We start from the raw sequence: 20008 nt of genomic DNA, 5'->3' as shown, positions 1-20008 counted from the left end.
AGTTCTTGTATAAATTTTTGACAATTTTTTTTCTTTAATTACCATCTTATATTTAAAAAATAAAAAGTTTAACATTCTTGTAAACATTAACAAATTATGAAAAAAGATTGATCCACTCCTCTGTTTCTTTAAACTGCGCGTCCAACAAGTCGGTGACGTCATACACGATCTGCTAGTACAGCAAGATCATACTCGGTGAATACAAGGGGCGGTATTATTATGTAAAAACAGGTCATAATCAGTATATGATGAAGTATTTTGAGAAACAGGGAACACAAAAATTATTTTTGCATGGCTTATGACGGAAATCTTATGTAGGTATATCTTATTTTGCTTATTTAGCTTACGTGTGACGTCATAGTTGGTTTTTCCCGTGCTCGAGATATGTAAAATGACAAGTTTTTGTCCTGCTTATGTAGTTTTTAACGATGTCCTGTGCAATATTGATGTCAGCTTCACCATTCGAAATTTTTACAGTTAATAAATAATTTGAAGGACTTGCATTTCAATGTAAATTTAAAAATATTGAATGATAGGATTTTTTGTAAATTACGTTTTTTGTTGTTTAAGTTGTCTTAAAAAGTTCGTAATTTTCCCTATCCAGATCCAGTGTGATAGATAAAACTTGCCTTTTCGAATTTTAAACCCAATTCATACTCTGAAATATTTTAAAAGATACGTGTTCACTTACATATTTTTTTATATATGCTTTAAAAATCCATTTAGGGACAGAGTAATGAGCCCGGAAACATGGAGAATTAAAACTACACTTCGATACTGTAGGGCATAATATTTGTCAATCAATATCTCTAAAATAAGGTAAGAAACCTAATGATATAACTGCTTTAAGATATGTGGGACATACTTAATAAGAAATATACAAAATATAAAAAAAATTGAATAACAGGTATTTTTTCAGCTAAAGGTCCTTCTTCCCCTTAAATTCAACTATACAGTGTGCATGATGTTTCTTTTTTCCACCACAAAATTATATTCTCTTGAAGAAATACTTTTTCCTCAAATAACAAAACTTTGCCCCCACAAAAATAAGTGACTCTACAGTATGTCAAGACTTACCTGAATAAACTTGTTCTGGTTAGGGTCAATCATTCTGTAATAAAAAATATTTATATATAAAAAATTTATTCCATGGCCGAGCAGATTATATCATTTCTCATTATTTAAAAGAAATAACTTAATAACGACATTAAAATGTTTAAAGGAAACATTTTTAATGAATTCACGCTGAAAGCCATTCCCACCAAGGATTCCAAAATAATGAAATTTTAACTCGAGATGAGGGATACTGACATAATAAAACATTAGTTGCTATTCCTGGTGAGTTATTATTTGTGTTTTACCAAAAAAAAAACCCACACTCACTTGACAGTGGCAAATATATCCTCACATCTCTGTTTTCTCACGCGATAAGAAGACTGAAAGACAAGAACAGATTTAAGAGAGAAAGAATAATCTCACAGCTATCTCACAGGATAGGACAACTAAAATACAAAAACAGAGTTAAGGTAGAACTACCTCTCTGCTCATTCAACTTAAGTTTTTCTAAGGGCTACAATAGAAGATAAAAATGAAGAAAAATTAAAACCAGTTTTTATTGAGGATGAAAAGCATGGTGCTTTCTCTCAGTTTTTTTTCTCTTGGAAGAAAAGACGAAGCAGCTTCCCTATAGAACTAGGCATGGGCTAATCAACAGTACTGTTAAGTTTCTTACCTTTGATATAGCCATCATCATCCAGATAGATTGTTGAGGGAAAGATACAAATATTTTAGCTATCAGCTCCTGCAAAAACAAAACAAATAGATGCTTAATAAACAGAAGGCTTGACAAATTCTTCATGTCCTGCCTATAAAAATTATGTAAATTTCAGCTGCATATTTATGATATAAAGGTCACCTTGAGTTTTTGGAAGACCTCTGGTTCCACATGGCAGATTCTGGAGATGAGCTGAGAGAAGGCAGTGAACAGTTGATAGGGAGCTAGGGTTCGACCCATCTTAGAAATGTTCTAAAAATAAACAATTTTTTTGAAATAACTGAACAACTCTATCCCATACACCAATTTCAAGTTTTGAAGGTGTTCCAATAAGTATACATAGAAATATTGTTTTTACCTCATTAAGGTCTGAAAGTGACTTCTTCATGTTGGTGAGTTTCTGTGAGGGTTGCGTCCCCTGGGGCTGGCGTGACCTCTCCTTTTTCTCTGCCTCCACCACTGAAGCCCCATAGTCGAGCCACAGACTGAGTAGGCGGGGCAAGGACTGGTAGATGTACTGGTTCCCATACCTCAAAGATAGCCCAAAGTGTTTCACAACAAAAGGCACCACCTCCCTGTCAAAATTAAGTTCACCTTGTCAATGCATTCAGAGTGCAAAGAAATATAAAATACGAAAGAACAGACATATTTCCTTCGTTTTAAAAAAACAAAATTGCAATTTAAAACATGTTTTTTAACCAAAACAATAACTGTAAAGTGTAATTACACACCAAATTTAACAGTTTAGAACCAAAATTCCAGGATCAGTAAACACTCACCACTGTTTTGAGGGGTTGGGTCTCTCTTTATCGTGTTTATCCTCTAGCAGTGTGGTGATGATTTTGTCGTAGTATTTACCAATATAGAAATGGCCATCCTCCCAGTCATGGTTAACATTGGTGACTTTACGATAAAGTTTTAAAATCTCGTTACTCTCCAAACAGGAAGTCTCCTCACTGAAACGTGATTGCAACAAGAGAGCCTGCAAAAGAGATGTCATAACAATTTAAATTCAGTTGTCTTTAGTATCTCAGGCATCAATATCTGAAATATCATTGGCATATCATAGTGAGTTGAAAGACCAAACCACTTTTCTTTAAGTATTTAAACCTGTCAGAATATCTCAAACCCTTTGTTATATTGAAGTTTTCTCTTAGTTCCATTGAGTTTGAAATAAACAAGGTTTGACTATATTTATAAACATGTCATTACAAGATCACATATTTATGCCTAACACCCCCCCCCCCCCCCCAAAACACACACACTTTTTGTCTGCTGTGCTGTCTTTTGCATATTAAAATACCTGTGCATAATGTTTCCTCTTGACTTTTGCATTTTCTGAGGTGTCAGCTAACAACTGCTGCATGCTGCCAAAATTAGATTCCATTCCCCTTTCTAAATACTTCAGAGCTTGGTCAAGTTCACCCTTAATGTTTAGTTAAATACTTGTAAATATTTGTGTGAAATTGTTTTCCAGTCGTAAAGAAAAGCAAGTGTAAGGAAACATATTTTCAAAACATTTTTTTTTAATGTGAAATACAATATATTATTAAAACAGATTAGGCTGCAGGCATTGTCCATATTTAAATACATGGTTAATTATTTCATGAATTTATTTGCCACGTTTATTTCATAGATAAGAAAATTAAAATTTCCTATTGGAACTCCTCATTTTACATAAAGGAAATTATTACAGTACATCTAGTAATAAATGAACAAAAGTACATATCATTAACCTTATGTCGGAGGTATTTGGCTTTCTCCAAGACAAACTCGGGTAAATTGTAATCAGCAGCCTGTAACAGGAAACTGTAGGCAGTCTGTAGATATCCGGCCCTGAAAGAAATGTAGAATATGCATTTTTATAGCAAACTACATAGATCTAGTACTTTTGTGTAAATATTATATAGAACAGATTACAAGTTTTTGTATTGTATGGATTTACAATGAGAGAGTAGTGTAATCACTGTACAAAAAAAGCATCGACATGACATGACTCATGACTTGACATGACTCGTGACTTGACATGACTCATGACTTGATATGACTCATGACTTGACACAACTCATGACTTGACATGACTCATGACTTGACACGACTCATGACTTGATATGACTCGTGACTTGACACGACTCATGACTTGACACAACTCATGACATGACATGACTTATGACTTTACATGACTTACTTTTAACAAGCCATAATTAATTCCTTGACATTTTACAAAACTAAAATCATTGTCAGTTTACACTATGCTAAGTGACCTTGACACATTCTGAGATGAAATAAAGAACTCAATTTATTGTAGTACATGTTAAATGTTTTTAAGGGAAGTTTTCAAATAAAACAATTATTGCCCTTCATACCAAGATGTCCTTAACCCTCAATGCTATTTTAAGATCTGAAGGAAGACAGAGAAACCATTCTCTTGACTTCAGGCTGGTTTCTGGTAAATAAATTCACTGAACATACATTTGTTAAGTATTTCAATTATCTAGAAGGGGACATAAAATTATGATAAAGGAAGTCACATGTTTGCATAATATCTATGATTTCACTTTGAGCTTGATGGGGGACCTCTGATCTTATTGTTAAACCCAAATTTCACCTTGTGTTAAATGAGAACATCAAATTTTTCCATTGCTTTGGGTGGGAACATTAAATTTTATTGCTAAACCCTCAAATATTTGTCATATTACTCATAAATAAAACATCAGGAAGAAATCCTGATTCTTTTTACCCAAACCACTTGACAGATCTGAAGAGGAAGCCATCTGGAGCCTATCGTCTACAGGTACTCCTATTTCCTCCTTAGAATGGGTTTCCTTAGATGAGGAAGGACATTAATAATGCATATCACTGTATGTTGTACAGCGTATAGTCTACTACAGTCAGACCCCAGTGTAAATGTAGGACAGCTGCATATCTCTACAACTGATAATTCACCTGTACATCACCTGATGATTTACAGGTACATGATAATGTCAGAGATTACACCTGGAATACTTAGTTTTATATACTTCCTGGTCCACTGTTTCAAAGTTGACTTTATTTTAAATACAGGAGTGTGTAAAATGGAGACCTCATTAGCTGACGGAAACAATATACTTTTGTTTTTTTTCATCCATTGACAGAGGAGCTACTACTTTTCTCCATTGGTGTTTAAGAAGCTGTATTTGAGTTCAGCTTGTGCAAGTAAGAGTTTTCCCTTGGACTTGGAACAAAAAGATAATTTTAATTTGTTATTTTCCTTATGAGAACACATTTGGATGTAAGAGATGTCCATATTTTTCCGTTCCTCTGACGCATGCAGCCTCCACAGAGAAGAGAAATATGTGGCCGTATGCGTTACATGTGAGGTCAGCGTTTGTGCGACATGTAAGACCAGCATACATCGAGGTCACGAACATATGGACAATGACCTAGCCTTGGTCGATTACAAACAAAAACTTTTCATCAGTGAGAAGGTGGCAGAAGAAAACCTGAATAAGTACCAAGAAGAAATACAATTGCTGAATCAACAAGAGCAGATCTGTAACCTGAAATCTGATGGACTTCTGATATCCCTTCAAAACAGAGGTGAGTCTCAGAGCTCTTTATACTCTTAAAGGCAGAGGGTTCCAAAACTATGGAGAGCTCTATAAGAGGGCCACAGGCTCTTAAAGAACACCCAAATATCAGATTATTTCCACAAACCACCTGAGACAGAAGTCAATCTTTATGTTACAAGTTATGATTTTCTTTTAGAAAAAAAAAATTATGACACACACAATTTTTTTATATTTCTCACACTAACCTTGAGTTTGAGTAAATTTATGACTGAGGAAGTTTAGTTGATATTTCAGTAAAGGTAGTCACTCAATGTTAAATGCTTGATCAAATGAATTCACACAATACCGTTATATTATACTTCACAGGGAAAGAAATTAAAAATGAGATTGACAGATTGGTTCAAGAGATGTCTAAAGCCATAAAAGAATCCAAGAAAACCAATATGGACAAAATAAACAAAGCCCAGAACAAAGCTAAGAAGCAACAATCACAACTCGCGAGTTTTATCAAACAGGCCAAAGCCGAGCTTCAAAAGAACAACGTCCACAACATTCTTAGTCTCTACAACAACATCAACGATGCCGTGGACAGTCATAATAACAGCCGTGACCTGCAGGTTGATACAGAGTACTACAAGTTCACAGCTGGGGAACTCAGAAAGGAGAATATTGATGAAATGTTTGGGAAACTGGAGATGGACGGGAAGAAATTAAGCCAGGAAAATGTCTACGAAGATGTAGAACCTGCCTGTGTGTGCACTCTAAATCAGGTTCAAAGTAATGTTGAAAACTTGAGTGAATTCAAAGCTTCTGAAAAAGGCATTACAAGCATCTGTCCATTTAAAGAAGACAGAGCGTTTTTATGTGATGAAATGGGAAAAGATCTCAAGCTTGTCAAAGAGACGGGGAGAGTACTAAGATCTCTGACAGCCAACACAAAGAAAAGTGATATCGCCATTACGTCTGATGGAATCGTCCTCATAACGTGTCCCGATTTATTCTGCATCAAAACATTCTCCTCTGACGGAATGATTCGTAAGTTCATTCTAACTGAAGATTTACATCCGCATGGAATCAGCGTCCATTTTGACACAGATTCTATCGTTGTGGCATTAGTGGACGCGTGGGATTATAATGTGACATCCTCAAGTAAAAGACTCCTCCGTAAATATTCCAGTGAAGGGGAGATAATTCAGACAATAGAAGGCATCAATAAAACAATCACAGGTGGAGTAAAACCACTGTTTGTCTCCCCTTACAAAGTCCGCATCAGTCAGTACTCAGGAGATATCGGAGTGGTCAACTGGACGTCATGGCATCAGGGTAATGTCCTCGTGTTCACTGACTATGGAACTCTGAAATTCACCTACCCTCCCAAAGTCAACAGTTCGTTTGAACCTCAGGACATGACTTTCGATTCTGAGAACCAAACTGTTGTGGCCGATGCTGTTAGTAAACTTTTGATTTTACTAAATCCTGAAGGGGTACTGCTGCGGACAGTTTATCAGTGTAATCATCAGCCCTCATCTCTGGGCTACTTTGGGAAGGGAAAGTTGTGGGTGGGCCAAAGTGATGGAACTGTAAATGCTATTAAATATTTGTGTACTTAAATCTAGCACTATTGATAGTAATACAAGTTTTATATAAATAGTATTGTTATGTTTACAAAGACCATAATGTTTTGTTTTCCTTGAATTAATCCCCTTGTAAGATTCATGATTTCCAATATCCAAATTAGGAATTACAACTCGACATTATTAATTGTATAAAATTTATGTTATTCTAAAATACATACAACATGAAACATCTTTTCATATATTTTATGTTTCTTTTATTTGTTCATGCAAGGAGAAAAGCTCACACTTTCAGAACTGACAATCTGTCACCAGGTACATTTATGTCTCACACATTTAAAACAAAATATGACCTACTTTCTTGCTATACGAGCACTGGAGAGCCACCAGCGACCTATTTCCTGGTCCAGGTCAAGGTCAGTCAGTCTCTGGACCAGGGTAAACAGCGTCCTTCTGAGGGTCAAGAGAGGCTCCTGAGTCCTGAATGAACACTGCAAGGAAATAAAAATAGCATGACCATAGCATGATGCAATCTCAACAAATTTATATTCAAAAGGTTTTCACTGGCTGATCAAATACATGTACATGGAATTCATAAATTATTAATTTTGTGAAAACTGCGGGTGGTTTCATTCACTTTATATATATAAATATACCAGGCACCTTCTATAAAATTATTGCATTATTTTCTTAAATAAAATTAAAATATTTTTCACAAAATAAGACTTACAAATAGAACATTTTTTTTAACTGAATTCCTTTTTTTTATTTACCATTTAAAACCATTGTTTTAATGATGGAGTGATTAAATGTACTAACTTTTTAATTGTGCAGAATTAGGCATAAGAAATGCTAAAAATTAATCCTTAAAGAGAATCATTATAAACAAATTTCTGACCTGAACTGTCTCAAATCTAGTCTCCCATTGCTGTAGAAGCTGATCCATCGTGGATTTCCCCTCTGAATCATCTTCAGGGTTATTTCTGATTCCAAGTAAAACTCGACAGTTCTCCTCAATTTCATTTAACATGTGTAACCTGAAACATAAAAATAATATTGAAACTTTTTTATTTAAAGGAAGTTAAAGCTTTAGTTTTACTTACTACTTAGTCTTCAAACCCTTGTAGGTGTAGACATGTTGTGCAATTGAAACCTTTTTTAAGAAGTCTCTAAACAAGCACAATTTAAGTTTTTTTTTTCTGTCTTAAAATCAAAAATTCTTTTATCTTTAAAATCAGACCAAGTCCAACTACAATTTTTGTTAAACTCATTACCTGTCTATATATTCGTAGCCCCTCAGGTAAGCAAGTCCAATTATAATTTTTGTTGTTACCTGACAATATATTCATAGCCCCTCAGGTATGAGCCACTCTCCATGCTGGCCGCAGACAGGGGCCCTATCTGTTCACATCGGACAGTATTCAGCTGCTCAAAGAACTGACCCTCCTTCTGGTTAACGTATCAATAATAAAAAATATATAAAAAGTGCCCACTGCATTTTCCTCAGGAAAAAAGTAATGCTTTAAAATTCAGAATACAATTAATTTTGACATACTTTATTCTTTGCAGCAATTAGGATTTTACCAATTCCAAATGGCCAACCCCTGGTGTTTTTATTCTGAAAGATGAAAAAAGAAAGAATGCAATAAAAATCTTGAAGAATCACTTCCAAAACCTGCTAATTTTGCTAAGTTTCATACTGGAAAATACCTGTTCAGTTCCTTAGATTTTTTTTGTTTTACTTCCATACTCATGAATGAACCCAACAAAAGATCAAAATCCCCACAACTCACAGATTCCAAGAATGTCTCCAGTTTATGCCAGTCTCCAAGTTTCCATGCTGCCTCCACCATATAGCTGCTCAACTGAGGGCCCCATTCCCTTCTGAAATAAACACAACACCCCTGACACACTCAATATCACTTTAACAGCCTCTGTACAATACATTTATAACTTTATTTTTAATGCACAGAGTATCATTTTTGTAGATTTGATGTCATTTAGTGACCTTTCAGTAATGGCCCCCGTGGCATGCAGTAGGGCCTGGGTTTCCTGACCTATTTCTAGTAGACTCTTGAGGAGTCCCTGGTGATATGTGACATCATCAGCCTCACTTTGAATTGCTTTTTCATAACAAGCCTGAGAGTCATGGTGCTGACCTGTAAACATCTTACAAATAATTTACAGCATCAAAAATTTTAAAAGTGTAATTAGAATACACAGAGGCCTACTAAGAACTGTACTGTTAGGAAGCATCAATGCATCCAATAAATTATAAATGACAGGTGCTGGACTTTACCCAGACTTTCATGGGCCAGAATTTCCTCCATGACAGTGGGTTGGGCCTGCCTGATAGATGCCACGCCATACACACCATCTGGTTCATCCATGTCAACATACAGTTTCTGTAATACACAATATCATGTGTTCAATAACTGAGCTTCAGTTTACCTACCATAATTTTCTGAAAAACAAACATGGAATCCTTCTTTGCAGAGCATTTAATTTTTCCTCCCCTCCCCCGTAAACTTTCTAGGTTCAATATCAGTATTTGAAGTTCCCATTAAAACATGGCCATGGAAAGATAACTCCTAGATATTCCCTCCTCATAATGGTATTTCCTCAATAGACAGTGACTGAAATTTTTTTTCTCAAGATGAAATTACTTGATGCTTGAAAATGCAGGGGTTGTTGAATTTTTTTGTGCATTTGAAGAGAAAGTAACTCTGTAGGCCCTGTACTTAATTTTCAGTCTCTCTCTCAACTTTGATGAAAACAAGTTGTGCTTACTGGATGTATAGGTGTTTTTATTTACCAGTCTAAAGTAAATTGCCCTGAAGTTTATTTTGGAAAAAAAACTTCTATTCATAATTGCACAATTTTAGTATGAAGATTAAACAGTGAATAGCAAAGATCAATACTGTAGTTCAACCTTTAATCACATCAGCGACTGATTAATTACCTTTTATAAATCTATAATTATCATCTTATATACCTGCATGAAGTCTAGATGATCTTGTATGTTTTGTCCCTTGCTGGACAGGAGCTGCTCTAGGTGCATCAGAGCTCTGGTGTAGGCTTTACAGGAATGACAGGCGTCAGCCAGCAGGTCCTGGGGAGTCGCCTCCAGGAAGCGGGTCACGGCGACATAACGGGGCTCGGTCAAGTAGCTGGGCTTCTCTGGAATGTGTATCATACTGTATAATGGTCAAACCACTGTTTAGATATTGGAAATGTGTGGTTAGTATATATACATGTAGGAAATGTTTAAAGACTTTGTCAGATCTTTCAAGTGTACGTAAAAAACATTTCAGAAGCTGACATTATAACTTAGCTCATGTTTAAAACATCAAAAATTGTTTGAATTTATGGAATGTTTATTTAACTTTTAATGCAGTTTACTTTTTCTTAGGGACCTGACAGAATCTAACCTTTTTCTGTGAAGGTGACAGGTATTTATCTTTCCCTCAGTAGCTGACAGGTTCTACCTTTTCCTGTGAGGTTAACTGATGCTTACCTTTTCCAGTAACCATGACAGGTGCTTACCTTTCCTTGATAGCTGACAGGTGATTTCCTTTTTCTGGTTGGGTGACAGGTGCTTACCTTTCCTGGAGAGCTGACAGATGTAACCTTTTTCTGGTTGGGCCACAGGTGCTTACCTTTTCCAGGGTAGCTGACAGGTGCCCTCTGAGATTGGAACCTCTTCCATTTCACCAGATAATCCAGTACAGAGAACACAGTCTGGGCACTCAGATGATGGGAGTGTGATATTGGTCGGTCCTTGTTGTCCGTTTTTCTTGTCCGATTCAATACTTCCTTGATCTCTTCACTTATCTGGAAAAAGAAATTGTTTACAGTTCCCAATGATTAATATACAGATCTACATTCCAAACGATGTACTTTTCTTCCATTACTAAGATATTTTCTGTAGAAACATGTCAATTTTGAACCTGATTTTAACATATGTACAGTCAAACCTCGTTATCTTGAACTCAATGGGTCCAAGAAAAAAAAAACTTCGAGATATCCAAGGATTCAAGATATCAGGGGTTAAATACTTAAAGAAGTGGTTGAGAGTTCTTAATCACTTCGACATATTCAGGTTATTCGAGATATCAGTTCAACAATATATCAACAGAAGTTCAACTATATATCCCAATTTTCAAGATGCATGCAATAAATGAAACTGAAATTCCCCTCCCTTATAAACTTCAAGGTCCCCTATTTGTTTTAACTGTATATATTTACCTCCTTCTTATCCTCCTCTGATCCATCTACTATAACCTCCAGTACGACGTACGGCAGGATATACAGGGCCACACCTACCACGTGCTTGATCAGGGCCCCACAGGCTCGAAATACTTCAAACGCTTTCTCATTCTTCACCTATGAAAGCATTAAGTTTCTGGATCTTATTTAGCAAAATATGTTAAAAAGACAAACAAAATAAATGTTGTAATGTCATTAGGAATGAACAAAATGGTTGTTAATCCTGTTACACTAAAATAATTCTAGTACTTAATAATTATTGTACCTTACAGAACATTGAGCAGTAAATATAACTTGGCATGAACAAGATGGTTGTTAATCCAAATACACTTAAGTTAGCATGTATACTTTCTTTATTTTTAAGGGGAAGAAGGACCTTGAGCTGAAAAAATATTTGTCATTCAATTTTTTTCATATTTTGTATATTTCTAGCTAAGTATGTCCCACATATTTTAAATTGTTATATCATTAGGTTTCTTACCTTATTTTAGAGATATTGATTGACAAATACTATGCCCTACAGTATCTAAGTGGAGTTTTAATTTTCCATGTTTCCGGGCTCATTACTCTGTACATAATGGAATTTTTTAAGCATATATAAAAAACATGCAAATGGACATGTATCTTTTAAAATATTTCAGAGTATGAATAGGGTTTTAAATTAAAAAAATCAAGTTTCTTCTATCACACTGCATCTGGATAGGGAAAATTACGTACTTTTTAAGACCACTTAAACAACAAAAAACGTAATTTACAAAAATTCTATCATTCAATATTTTTAAATTTACGTTGAAATGCAAGTCCTTTGTATTATTGGTTAACTGTAAAAATTTCAAATGGTGAAGCTGACCTCAATATTGCACAGGACATTGTTAAAGAAGACATAAGCATGACAAAAACGGGTCATGTTTACATTTCTCAAGTATGGGAAAAACCAACTATGACGTCACACGTAAGCTAAATAAGCGAAATAGATATAACCTACATAAGATTTCCGTCATCAGCTATGCAAAAGTAATTTTTGTGTTCCCCGTTTTTCAAAATATTTCATCATATTCTGATTATGACCTGTTTTAAATAATAAAACCGCGCCTGCATTCATTGAGTATGATCTTGCTGTACTAACAGATCGTGTGTGATGTCACCCTCTTGCTGGATGCGCAGTTTAGGAAAACAGAGGAGTGGATCAATCTTCTTCATAATTTTTTTATGTTTACCAGAATGTAAAAACTTTTTATTTTTTTTTTAATATCAGAGATGGTAATTAAAGAAAAACATTGTCAAAGAAATGTACAAGAACTGATGCTTTACACGTTTTGAACTTATGTAAACGGAGACTATAACGTAGTTTAACAGAGTCATGTGACCATGTGTCCTTCATCCCCTTGATTACAGTTATGAAAAATACATATTCTTTACCTTTGAATATAGGTAAGGAGTGTATACATTATTTACCTTTGAGGACAGGTAAGGAGTGTATACTATATTTACCTTTGAGGACAGGTAAGAAGTCCAGGTGTGTACCCAGTCCTCAAACTTGCGGGTCCTCTCACTGCTGTAGTAGATAGGCTTAGTGAGCTGGGAGAAGTCGCTCTTCTTATTCACTATGTACCTGAGTGTGTACAGCAACATAGATGCCTTATTAAATCTTTAACAAATCACTAGTGAATATTCACAATTCTGCAATCATTATTTCTTAAACATTCTTACAATGCTAACTGAATTCTTGATAGAAAGGACGGGATACACAATATTGTTTTAGATTTGAAAAATAAAAAGAGTTCTCAGAATGGCAACATTTCCTGATGCCTCTTACTTGGAGGAGAGCAGGGGGACCAATATCTGCTGAGCGTGTTCTGGGAAGCGGTCCCAGAGTCTCCCTGACGTCTTGTCAGAGTCTGATGGCTCACTGATATGGTAGATCTTCAAAAGTTCTTGTAAAGCATAGGCTGCACAGTCCTAGTAAAATAAAGGTAGGATATAAATAATCAAGAGGCAGTAGTTACTAGAGGCACTCAAAGCTAGCTCACAGAATCATACCCCTCTTTAACCTTGACCTAGTTAAAATAACCTTGAGTAAGATTCATGATAGATTATTACATTTTGAACAATCTGTGTGACTGACATGATTTACACACACACATACAGATGGACACCTTAACACCCTTTCCTAAACTCTGTTAGCAGTGTTTACTAAGATAGGCAGCATAATCCTGGTGAATCAAACCCAACTTGAAATCTGAGAATTAAAATAGGCAATAGAACACATTTGCATAGCTGTAGTGTAATAGAAATGGTCATATACCAGTACATGATGTACATGTACCACCAAACAGAAAGACTGGACCAAATGCTTTATTTGCTTAAAAAAAATTACTTTTAATATCTTTAAATTAATAGCAGTTTCACAAGACCAAAGGGAACTGTTTTTTTTCAGCTACTTTATTGCAGAGAATACTAGGGCTGTGTCAATGTATCGATTAATAAATATGTATCAATATTCTGGAATGTATTGTATTGAAAAAATAACTTCCAATACGTATCAGACAGGCAGTTTTTCTTATAATTCTGTGAAAAAATTGGGAATTTCAGTCACCAAAGGTTAATTTTAACTGCTTTGAATTAAATCTGATCAATAATGAAATAAACATTAAGGAGATAGCACATCTTAAACATCTATTAAAAAATACAAAGACAACTATATTTAACATGTTAGTTTTACAGTCATTAAAAGTTTGAATTTGAAATGTACTTTGTAAAGACAGTGAGACATGAACTTCCAATTTGTATCGTATCGAAATATTTTGCTCAATACACAGCCCTAGAGAATACTACCTGTCTGATCCCTGTACCTGTATACGACTTTCTTGAGCTGCCAGGAAAGCCTTGACGACTTCGTTAATCAGACCCACGGCAAAACTGTCATCCCCGATACTACTGTGGAACTTAGCTCTCTCCTCTTTAGGGTTGTTGGTCATAAACTCTAACCTGTAGTGTCAAAGTACAGAAAGCATTCTTATTCAAGCATTTGTTTATTTATTTATTTTTGCACATTTGTGCTAATTTTTTTTAAGTCACACGTCAAATTGTTGATACACTGTAGTAAATCTATATGACCACCTTATATGATTGACAATTGTTTAGAATTAAATACCGGGTACATGCAAGTTTTAAAAAAAAAATACATGTACATCAAATCCTAAGATTGAATCATTTAAATGTACATATTAATTACATCTGACTGTTGTTTTAGATATTACAAAATGAGCATAAAATAAAAAAAAACAACTTTTAATTCATTAAAGAGTTTAACAGTGAAATGACTGCAATTTTATGTAAAAAATAACAATAATAATAATTATAAAGACTATGAAAGAAAATTTTATACTTGTTTGAAATCTGTCTTAAAATAAACCTCCTACCTTCCAGGGTCTATTGCCCCCAGTTCACCAATACACTCAGCAATCAGACCCTGGGCCTTCACATTAGAATCCCTACAGCTCTTCAGCAACTTTACAAAGGACAAAATAATTGTTGTAAAATAAACATATATTTATTTTGTAGAAATTTTGTGCTCTTTACATATACAGTCATGTATAATCTGCCAATTAAAAACTTGAAATAATGTGTGCTAGGATCTTTCATTTAATAAATGTTCAGGAAAATAAATTAAAAGATAGATTTCACTGTCTATCAATAATATTATTCATCAGATAGGATTAACATAGACATACCACTGAAACCAGCTGTGAGATAATGGGGTCTGCCGTCTCATTCCCTATGATATAATCATACAACACATCCTAATGAAAAAAATATAAACAACTGTTTGGTTCCTTTGTCAAATTTAAGAGTTAACTGCCCTTTGAGTGTAAATTTACTCAGATGAATGCTGTGAATAAGATTTTCAATACTAATTGTCATTCAATTTTGAAAGGACATTCCTCCCTTTCCCCACAAAAATGAATGAATGAATGAATGAATGAATGAATGAATGAATGAATGAATGAATGAATGAATGAATGAATGAATGAATGAATGAATGAATGAATAAATAAATAAATAAATAAATAAATAAATAAATAAATAAATAAATAAATAAATAAATAAATGAAAATTAACTAAATAAATAAAAATTAATTTTTTTTTTATCTAAATCATTTGGTAAACCTCCTGGTTTAAATTATTTTTTAGAATTGAAAAAATATAGTTCAATGTTTCCTTTTTTTAAATCCAAATTCCAAAACATTTATTTTCATTATTTATTTATCTATTTTTTTTTTGGAAAAGAGAATAATAAACTGTCATTTCAAATATTCCATAGAGTTGTTTAAAGATATTAGAAGAAAATCACCTAGCTTTATTCATATTTTTCTCAACTGTAAAACAACACAGTATATAAACCTAACTTTCACTCGCACAGTAAAAACATTTTTAAAGTGTAAACTCTAAAATTCTATATGAAATAATAGTTATCATTACTTCAATAATTTAGAGAGCAGGGGGCACCTGTTTGGACCAATACAAGCTTCTATATTAACTGATAATGCTGGGAAACACTGTATAGTTAGGAAACCAGTGGCAGAGACTGCTCATCAGGGGGGACAATCCTGTATTATCTTCACAAGCTGTCTAATCCAGTCCTCTAATGTCCCAATAATCTGTACTTATCTAATTATTGTACAGCAATCATCCAGTCAATAGATAATGTGGTGTAGTTAGAACAATTAGCTAGCTCTACCTGTGTGTGGAGGATAATTATCACACCTGTCTAGATAAGCAGGTAAACATCAAAGCCTTCCCTTACCTGCCCATCTGTACCTATCTACTGCTTGTTTTGACTGCAATCCTCCTCTTGTCATTGAGAGACCTTCTGTTAGGGCCTGCATAAACAGAGCCCCATTACAGTTAATGTCTTTTGATGTGCCTAAGAAAACACAACTTCCCCACCAAAGACAATAGGTTTACACACCTCTCCACTCCTATACCTGTCTCAGGTGACACAGAGGTGTAAATATACTGAGCTACTCCTCATATGTTCTTAATGTGTGATTTTAAACATTTCAAATAAAAACTGCATAGCAAACTATGGAACATCATTTCATAACTAGAACTCAAGAGCACAACTTCATTCTGAGCTTTCTTGTCAACATTAGTGTGGCTATATGTACTGATTTAAGACTTTTACTCAAAGATTCTGCTTCAAAGTGGAGATAAAATATATACGGATGTGAAGCCTGAACAGTACAATTCGTTAAATGTTGGAATTTGAGTGATATCATGTGATATATCAACTTTTAAAATTCTAACACACTGTGAGATAAACATAACAGAATCAAGATGATGTTTTCCTCCCTGATTGATGGAATGGACCACAGCATTTCTCTGAGGCATGGACTCAGCCTCTTCTCCTTGCCACCACCCAGTTCCAGCACCACCCAGAGACACCTCCCTGCAGGGACAAGGCCAGGCGACCTGGAGATATTCTCCCCTCCCTCTATCACCCACACACTGTCACCATTCACCTCCCCCATTCCGCCGGTGCCTTTGTCTCCATTTCTCATGTCACCTCCGTCACTGATGCCCCCCGCTGAATCACATCACCACCATGCTTATCTCAAACGGCTACAGAAGAACCCCATGTTCAGAGATCTACAAAATCTTCTTGCTCAGGAGTGCTTACACATGCAGGTACCAACTAATCTCATTGACTCCAGTCAGAACAACACAACTGTGAAATCAGAACATTGTGATGTGTTTCCTAGACACATGAAGTTACAGGAGAAATTCTTGGAGTTACGAGCCATCGAATCTTTACGATCAGAGGGACTAAATCTGGAGTCTACGTACAGTGGTGAGGTGGGACAGATCGAGGTGTCACGTTATCAGGCTCTGTGTGCAGCAGGAATCTCTGATCAACACCGGAAAGCCGTCAATCATCACCATGACGTGAAAAGGCTAGATCTCATTCAACAGTATGAAGTCATTTTACAACAAGTCCAAAATAAAAAGAATCTGCCTCATGTGTCCTCAAACGATGTCATCAGCAAGCCGCTCTTAACAACAGACAAAGGTGTAGTCAGCATGGCTTTCCCTCACAAATCCAGTGGACAGGTAGCAAGACAGTTAGCTTTTGCTGCTGGTAAACAGAACAATCCTTGTGTCAAAAGACCAGATACACCTGATTCCATCCCTGAAGTGGTTAGTTCACCAGAATGTTTAGAAGTTGACTTGAGCAGAGAGATTGTAACTGATGAGGAAACAGATTCAAGTTTCTTCAGGACAAAGACCATGCTTGGGGATTCTGGGATATGTGAGGATGATGCAAGTTCCTGTGTGTCCGATGGAAGTGATCCTCATTCAGATTCTGGCAAGTGTAGTGATGACTCCAAGTTAAGTGCAATAATTCCTTCTAAACCAAATTGTGTTTTACAACCGTTTGACATAAACACACATACACATATCTTTAATGGTGGGAATTTCTTCAAAAGAAGTAGAGACTTTGTGACAGAGGATGACAGAAGTGAAGAAACTAACCAATCAAAAGAAAGTGACAACACTGTTACTGATGAGACTGTTATTATGGGAAGACATTCTCTCAAGAGGAAACGGGGTCCTGAATCTAATGATGAAAACATCGAGTCAAAGCAGCTAAGAATTTCAGAAAATCCTCGGGGAAAAAAGATAACTGCTGAATCTACCCGTATCCTGTCTACCTGGTATGATGAGCACATTCGATATCCTTATCCGTCAGACCTAGAGGTGGAACAACTCGCCGAGCAAACAGGACTAACTCATCAGCAGATCAAGAAATGGATGGCCAACAAGCGAGTCCGTAACTACAATACTCTCTCCATCACTGGCAATCAACATCCAATCAAATTCAAGTTCAAAGGTCAGCGATACTCAGACAATGGACCAGATGGGAAACCAAACAACTACAAGCAACTTCATCCAGAAGCTCGGCGGATTCTCAGCGAGTGGTACGATGCTAACAGGGAAAATCCGTACCCATCGGATGAAGTGAAAAGTGAACTGGCCAAAAGGACTGGAATCTCGGAACAACAAGTGAAGTCTTGGTTTGCTAACAAGAGAAGTCGGGCTAATAACACGAGGAAACAAGTACCCAACTACTTCATCAAGAAATTTCCCGAGTTCACCAGTCATGTACAGATGGTGAGCCTCACTCGAGAACTCGCCAGGAAATCCAAACGAAGTGATTGTATTGACTCAGTCTTACAGTGTGCATATAGGAACTAAGTTGTGTTGATCTTACAGAGACCTATAGTGAGGGACTGTCTATCATTTCCAATACTGATTTTTTAGTGCATATTTTGTTAAGGATCAAAGAATCTTACTTCTAAGTGCCAAATGAAAATTATCTAATTTTGTTCATAGCATTTTTTTTTCTATGAGATTGTACATAATATGCATTTATTAAAAACTTATAAAACTATTCTGAATTATCAATTTAGTTAAGAGTTTTTGAATGGAACAAATAACAATTTCATCCCTATAATGTCACAAGTTTCAAAATGCCTGAGAGTGGTATCAAAGTCAAAAAAAAAATAAAACAACATATGAAGCAATAAGTATATACCGGTATGTTATAAAAGATGCTGCTTCCTGTATTGTTTGTAAAAATGTTTAATGAATTCCATCCCTCCAATCAACGCCCCTACCTTTTCCTGCTGTAGCAGGGTGCGGAGCTGTGACAGGGCATGGATTCTGATGTCCGCACTTTCATGTTGGACTCCCTTAATTGTGTGTTTTAATTTAGTCCCAAAGTCGGACTGGCTGTAGAATCAAAATTATTGTTATTCAATTAGCAGGTATTTCATATAGAATTAAAAGATACCACAGAAATAATAAACATTTAATATATACAAGCTCAAGTTTAATTCACAAGATAAAGCTGCAAAGAACAGGAATCTTGCTAATTTCCTAAACGATACACTATTCATTATACTGATACAAACAGTTAACTACTAATGCAATTCTATTTTATAATGAATATTCATGATTTTATTCGGAACACAGCATATAAAAGAAAAATCTAGATATTCCAAATAGGTGTGTGCAAGTTCAAAAACAGATGTATATTTTTGCAGAGAATGTCTTTTTTTTCTATGATAATTTTTCAAGGAATCCATAAAGTATATTGATTTCCTCTTATACACAGAAAAATCAGTTGAGATATAATAAATAAAAACAATAGAACATTAAACAATAACTGTGGTAGTCTCTTTTGCAGTGAAAAATGATATATTTTGGTGAAAAATGATGTCAAAGCAATTGTTTTACATTATTTAATTATTATCTGTATACAAAAACATTGCCAAATGTTATTATTTTGCTCTGCAAAAGTCGTACCACAGTTATCATAAAAGGGTGATTTTTAAAGGCAAATTATTGCCAAATTTTAAAATTAACAAGCATTCTGAGAGTATTGCATTAGCAATACTAGTCCCCTACCGGCAAGTGTAATCTGGTTCCCGTTAAGAATTGAAAATGCCATAATTCCGTCAGAAATTAATGAAGCGGGACGAAATGCAAACTTGTTCTATAACTAATCAAGCTAAAGCCACATACCAAAAATCAGCTCAATATCTACAAGCGTTTAGAAGAAAATTGCGGAAAACCCGTAAAAATTGAAAAGGCCGTAATTCCGTCAAAAATCAATGAAGCGGAACGAAATGCAAACTTGATCTGTAACTCAGCAAGATACACTCACATACCAAAAATCAGCTCAATATCTGCAAGCGTTTAGGAAAAAAGTGCGGAAAACCAAGTGGGACAGACTGACAGACAGACAGAGGGACAGACAGACAGACAGACAG

At 35.2% G+C, this 20008-nt stretch overlaps 3 protein-coding genes across 3 annotated transcripts in view; 2 read left to right on the top strand and 1 right to left on the bottom strand.

The window, feature by feature from the left end:
• The window catches only part of LOC133176060 (serine/threonine-protein kinase ATR-like), an 88848-nt gene that overhangs the window by 9713 nt on the left and 59127 nt on the right, over nucleotides 1-20008 (bottom strand). Inside the window, exons 34-57 of the mRNA XM_061311235.1 lie at nucleotides 18851-18965; nucleotides 14903-14971; nucleotides 14591-14679; nucleotides 14021-14156; nucleotides 12985-13127; nucleotides 12660-12780; nucleotides 11148-11285; nucleotides 10559-10733; nucleotides 9895-10079; nucleotides 9199-9304; nucleotides 8908-9058; nucleotides 8693-8783; nucleotides 8455-8517; nucleotides 8233-8348; nucleotides 7798-7936; nucleotides 7257-7390; nucleotides 3511-3610; nucleotides 3078-3200; nucleotides 2554-2756; nucleotides 2133-2349; nucleotides 1916-2026; nucleotides 1733-1801; nucleotides 1384-1436; nucleotides 1078-1111 (exon numbers count right to left, since the gene is read on the bottom strand). Of these exons, the coding sequence (XP_061167219.1) occupies nucleotides 1078-1111; nucleotides 1384-1436; nucleotides 1733-1801; nucleotides 1916-2026; nucleotides 2133-2349; nucleotides 2554-2756; nucleotides 3078-3200; nucleotides 3511-3610; nucleotides 7257-7390; nucleotides 7798-7936; nucleotides 8233-8348; nucleotides 8455-8517; nucleotides 8693-8783; nucleotides 8908-9058; nucleotides 9199-9304; nucleotides 9895-10079; nucleotides 10559-10733; nucleotides 11148-11285; nucleotides 12660-12780; nucleotides 12985-13127; nucleotides 14021-14156; nucleotides 14591-14679; nucleotides 14903-14971; nucleotides 18851-18965 (2881 nt within the window). The remainder of the gene's footprint in view (nucleotides 1-1077; nucleotides 1112-1383; nucleotides 1437-1732; nucleotides 1802-1915; nucleotides 2027-2132; nucleotides 2350-2553; nucleotides 2757-3077; nucleotides 3201-3510; nucleotides 3611-7256; nucleotides 7391-7797; nucleotides 7937-8232; nucleotides 8349-8454; nucleotides 8518-8692; nucleotides 8784-8907; nucleotides 9059-9198; nucleotides 9305-9894; nucleotides 10080-10558; nucleotides 10734-11147; nucleotides 11286-12659; nucleotides 12781-12984; nucleotides 13128-14020; nucleotides 14157-14590; nucleotides 14680-14902; nucleotides 14972-18850; nucleotides 18966-20008) is intronic.
• On the top strand, nucleotides 5022-7008 carry LOC133176221 (uncharacterized). The gene is made up of 2 exons (XM_061311380.1): nucleotides 5022-5353; nucleotides 5692-7008. Exons 1-2 carry the CDS (start codon nucleotides 5053-5055, stop codon nucleotides 6933-6935), a joined length of 1545 nt encoding a protein of 514 aa, XP_061167364.1. The 5' UTR covers nucleotides 5022-5052; the 3' UTR covers nucleotides 6936-7008.
• LOC133176136 (uncharacterized) lies at nucleotides 16509-18428 on the top strand. The gene has a single exon (XM_061311300.1). The coding sequence runs from the start codon at nucleotides 16509-16511 to the stop codon at nucleotides 18426-18428; it is 1920 nt and encodes a 639-aa protein (XP_061167284.1).

The sequence above is a fragment of the Saccostrea echinata genome, unplaced genomic scaffold (genome assembly GCF_033153115.1).
Source record: "Saccostrea echinata isolate AGI-Se365-2 ecotype Australia unplaced genomic scaffold, CSIRO_AGI_Sech_v1 ptg000002l, whole genome shotgun sequence".
NCBI lineage: Eukaryota > Metazoa > Mollusca > Bivalvia > Ostreida > Ostreidae > Saccostrea > Saccostrea echinata.
The sequence above is the reverse complement of the archived record's forward strand: the minus strand, read 5'-3'. Positions and strand labels throughout refer to the sequence as shown.

Excerpts from the sequence above, each read along its gene's own strand:
- LOC133176136 (XM_061311300.1), top strand. The coding sequence starts at position 16,509 with ATGATGTTTTCCTCCCTGATTGATGGAATGGACCACAGCATTTCTCTG.
- LOC133176221 (XM_061311380.1), top strand. The coding sequence starts at position 5,053 with ATGTCCATATTTTTCCGTTCCTCTGACGCATGCAGCCTCCACAGAGAA. Across the intron at positions 5,354-5,691 it reads GATATCCCTTCAAAACAGAG|GGAAAGAAATTAAAAATGAG; the intron begins GTGAGTCTCAGA and ends TATACTTCACAG.